Here is a 3,719-nt window from a genome sequence, read left to right on the forward strand (position 1 = left end):
TTATAAAGTTATTAGGAATAACTCAACTCGGCCGTTGTGCGAGTCGAATTTTTGAACACTGCTCCTCTCCATCTGCAACTCCAATCTAAAGTTAGTGGGCCTTGAGATAAATTAGAGCCAGTCCAACCTCCATCTTTAGGGAGAGAGTAAAACGGCCTCCAAACTTGGCGGCAAGAGAGGTCAAGGCTTTGAACGGGTTCCCCTTGTTCTCCTCCTCTCTTCTTTCCACTTGTAATACTTTTATGCATTCTTCTTTTTCCTGTTTTGTGGGTTGTTGAGAGAGAGAGGGAGAGAGAATTAGAGAGAGGGAGAGAGAGAGAGAGAGAGGGGGGGGGGAAGAGAGATGTCTATGGTTATGGGGGTGGTGTCTCGTCGCTCTGAGAATGTTGTTGGGTTCGATCCGGAAATGGAAAATGAGGAGGTCTCAGAGCAGAACGGCGAAGCAGGGCCTTCAGAGAAGCTTTCTCTCTCTAGGAAGTTTAGCCAGGCCTCTGTTTGCTCAACTGAAGGTGGGGATGATGATGATGATGATGATGATGATGGGGATGACGATGACGATGATGCGTCCGGCCGATCCAAGTCTGCAAAAGACCTTACCCTTGGCCCCCAATTCACCCTCAAAGAACAAATGGAGAAGGATAAAGTAACATAATCCTTCTATGCTCCCCATTTCTTTTGTTATTAGTGTTGGATTTTATTTTCTGATGATTATTTGGTTTCTCTTGATAATGTATTGTGGTTTTTCTTTCCTAATGGGTGTGATTTTGACTTTTTTTTTTTGGTTTTGTGAAAATGTGTGGTGAATGTGATTATAGGAAGATGAGAGTTTGAGGAGATGGAAGGAGCAGCTTCTTGGGAGTGTGGATTTATCTGCTGTGGGAGGTATGAATTCATTCTGCAAGTAAAAGTTTGAGGCATGTTTTATACTTTTAGAGTGAGAACGTGGTCTGCTTTTCCTTTTTCTTTGGAATAAAGGAAAAAGAAACCATGGGTTCGAGGATTTTGAGTATTCCCCATGCTTTTCTCTCTGGATAACAATGGTGACAATTTTGAGGCTTATGTCGAATTTACCGGTTGAGAGAGAGCTGTCTGAGTCTTCTTTATTGGGAAATACATGCATTTTTTTCCTTTTTATTGTGAGAGAGAGGTCTTAAAATTGTCCAGTTTTTCATAGCTGGGGTTTGTTTCTTAAAACTGGCCTTTTTCTAAAAGACAAATAGATGGGGCTGAGTCTCCTTCATGTGGAATATCATGCATGAGTTTTTTTTGGTAAAGTCATTTTTTCCTTCTCTTTTTTTTGGGTTGTTCTTTCTAAGTTTTGAAAGAGAGAGATTGAGGTTGTCTTTCCCAATTGTCAAATTTCAGATATGGATTTTGTTGCTTAGAACTAATTTTCTTGCATCTCTTAAAAATTTATCAGAAAATCTAGAGCCGGAAGTGAATATCCTGAGCCTCACGATCCTCTCGCCTGGTCGCCCTGACGTTCTTCTTCCCATCCCCTTTGTTCCGAATGCAAAAGGCTACGCCTTTGGTCTCAAGGATGGCAGCAAATACAGGCTCAAATTCACATTCCAGGTCTCTAACAATATCGTGTCTGGCCTCAAGTATACCAACACTGTATGGAAGACTGGTGTACGAGGTATGTTTCGATCTTCTCCTCCATTCCTTTCTGTCCGGTTCTTGAATGGATTATTGTTCTCTTTCATTAATCATCCCCTGTTTCATTTGAGATCCAATCCTGTAATTTACTTCGAAATTTCCATCAAAGATCTCATCCTCAACAGAGTCATCTTCCATGAGAAGCTTTCAATTTTTGGAAAATCAGCGGTAATCGGGTTGTTTGTTATGTAGACGAGATGTTTACATTTTTGCATCTCTCTACCTTTTATGAATGTAATCAAAACTATTCATTTGTTAGTTTTCAAGTAAAACCAATACAAGCCATTAAACTTATTGATTTTATCTAAAATTAAAGACCAAAATCATTAAATTTGTTGGCTTCAAGGAAACCGCTTCTTGTTTCACTTGCAAAGGTAATTTGGTGGCCCAGCAATGCAAGAGCTATTTGTCTCACAAATCTATTTTCTATGGCAAATACTCTGCAGTTGAGAACACAAGAGTAATGTTGGGGACGTTCAGTCCTCAGCCTGAGCCTTACAGTTCAGAATTGGAGGAAGACACCACGCCCTCTGGGATCTTCGCCAGAGGTTCTTATTCTGCAAGATCAAAGGTATATCGCTTCAACTTCGTTTTGTTTTTTTCTCATTTTTTGCTATGCAAGCCGCCATTTACAAACATCCTCACTACAAGTATCTCTTTATCTCTCTACATACATTATGACCTCACTAAGTGTGCTCTATCTGGCTTATAGCGCCACTTGGTAAATATACATCAACAGGCATTATCTCCTCTACTCTAAATCTCTTATTTTGATAGAAATTTTTTAATTTCTAGAAGCGAGGATGTATAGAAGAAAGGTTTTTGAATTCATATGGTGTCTCTTTCTGTTTCAGTTTGTGGACGATGATGGCAAGTGCTATCTGGACCTGAGTTACAGTTTCGAGATTCGAAAGGATTGGCCATCTTCTTGAAAGAAGGAACCACCATGTTCCCATCCAACACATTTACTTTAATTCTAACCAGTTGGGCTTGTTGGAAAATTTCACCAAGAAACTCAAAATATTTTTTCTTTTTGTTTTGTTGGTTCTAAGAGGCTTCTCTTCTTTGTGTGAGGAGATGATCATGTACCCTGTAATCTTGATTCCTGATAAATCACATCTCCCATTTCATATGTTTCCCATTTTCTGGTCTCCATATGCCCAGAGGAGCACTAAAGTTCTTCTGGACACTTGCTTTTAATCTCTGGTTGCTCTTCATTTGTTCTTTATGGGAATCTCTGCTCTGATCTTTCCATGTTTTGAAAGCTAACATAGGTTAGCACACAGAATTAAGCCATTGATTTTAGCTGAAGGTGCAGGCACTGTTTACAGTACTGCAAGGGGAAGGATGATGTTGCAATTAATGGCCCTTGCCCACAAGGGCTACATGGTGGCAGAAGTATTTATTGTGTAATTTATTACTGTTTTGCAGTTGTAAAACTTACTACAGAAAATTAGAAACCATAGAACATGGGAAGTACGAGTTGGTTTAAGTGGAAGGTTAAAAAAGGATAAGAGATAGGGTGAAAAGGACATAGTTAGAAATAGCGAGAAAAAAAATGGGGATTTATAATGAAGATATGGTCATTGATAGAGCAGAATAGAGGGATCAGGATTTATATAGCCGATCCCAAAAGCGATGATGAATCTCTAAAATTGAATATTGAGGGAGGACAAATGGGAATAGATGAGTCAGCAGACTCAAAAAAACCAGAACCGTGATGTTCAATTAAACTGCATAATTGTACTATAGTACCTTTTTATGTCTTTTTTAATGGAAAGAGCTTATCTAGGTTACTGGTAATACAATACATATTTATGAAATTTAAAGTTCCAATACATTTTGAAAATAGACAATCTAGATAATATGTTATAGGGTACACTATTTTTAAGACATCAAATCTTTTTTTTTTTCAAAATCCATACATCTCGAGATTGATAGAGTATTAGTCGAATCCCCTTCTTTGGAATCCATATTTCTTTGTTCTCCCATTGATCCGCCCTCTCTTCAAGCTCTCAGCCTTTCCAAGTTATTATTATTATTTTCTAGAAAATTAGTCA

The 3,719-nt window shown here is 38.5% G+C and overlaps 1 protein-coding gene across 1 annotated transcript; it reads left to right on the plus strand.

Annotated features, from left to right (window-relative positions):
- The first annotated feature begins 254 nt into the window (after positions 1-254).
- LOC18434986 (rho GDP-dissociation inhibitor 1) lies at positions 255-2,800 on the plus strand. The gene is made up of 5 exons (XM_006845043.4): positions 255-643; positions 816-882; positions 1,421-1,639; positions 2,106-2,230; positions 2,514-2,800. The coding sequence occupies exons 1-5, from the start codon at positions 344-346 to the stop codon at positions 2,589-2,591; spliced, it is 789 nt and encodes a 262-aa protein (XP_006845106.2). The 5' UTR covers positions 255-343; the 3' UTR covers positions 2,592-2,800.
- Positions 2,801-3,719: the final 919 nt, after the last annotated feature.

The sequence above is a fragment of the Amborella trichopoda genome, chromosome 6 (genome assembly GCF_054954075.1).
Source record: "Amborella trichopoda isolate Santa Cruz 75 chromosome 6, AtrichopodaSantaCruz75HAP2 v2.0, whole genome shotgun sequence".
Lineage (NCBI taxonomy): Eukaryota > Viridiplantae > Streptophyta > Magnoliopsida > Amborellales > Amborellaceae > Amborella > Amborella trichopoda.

Coding starts and splice junctions, on each gene's coding strand:
- LOC18434986 (XM_006845043.4), top strand. CDS start 344: ATGTCTATGGTTATGGGGGTGGTGTCTCGTCGCTCTGAGAATGTTGTT. Junction 883..1,420: donor GGATTTATCTGCTGTGGGAG/GTATGAATTCAT, acceptor AAAATTTATCAG/AAAATCTAGAGCCGGAAGTG. Junction 1,640..2,105: donor ATGGAAGACTGGTGTACGAG/GTATGTTTCGAT, acceptor AATACTCTGCAG/TTGAGAACACAAGAGTAATG.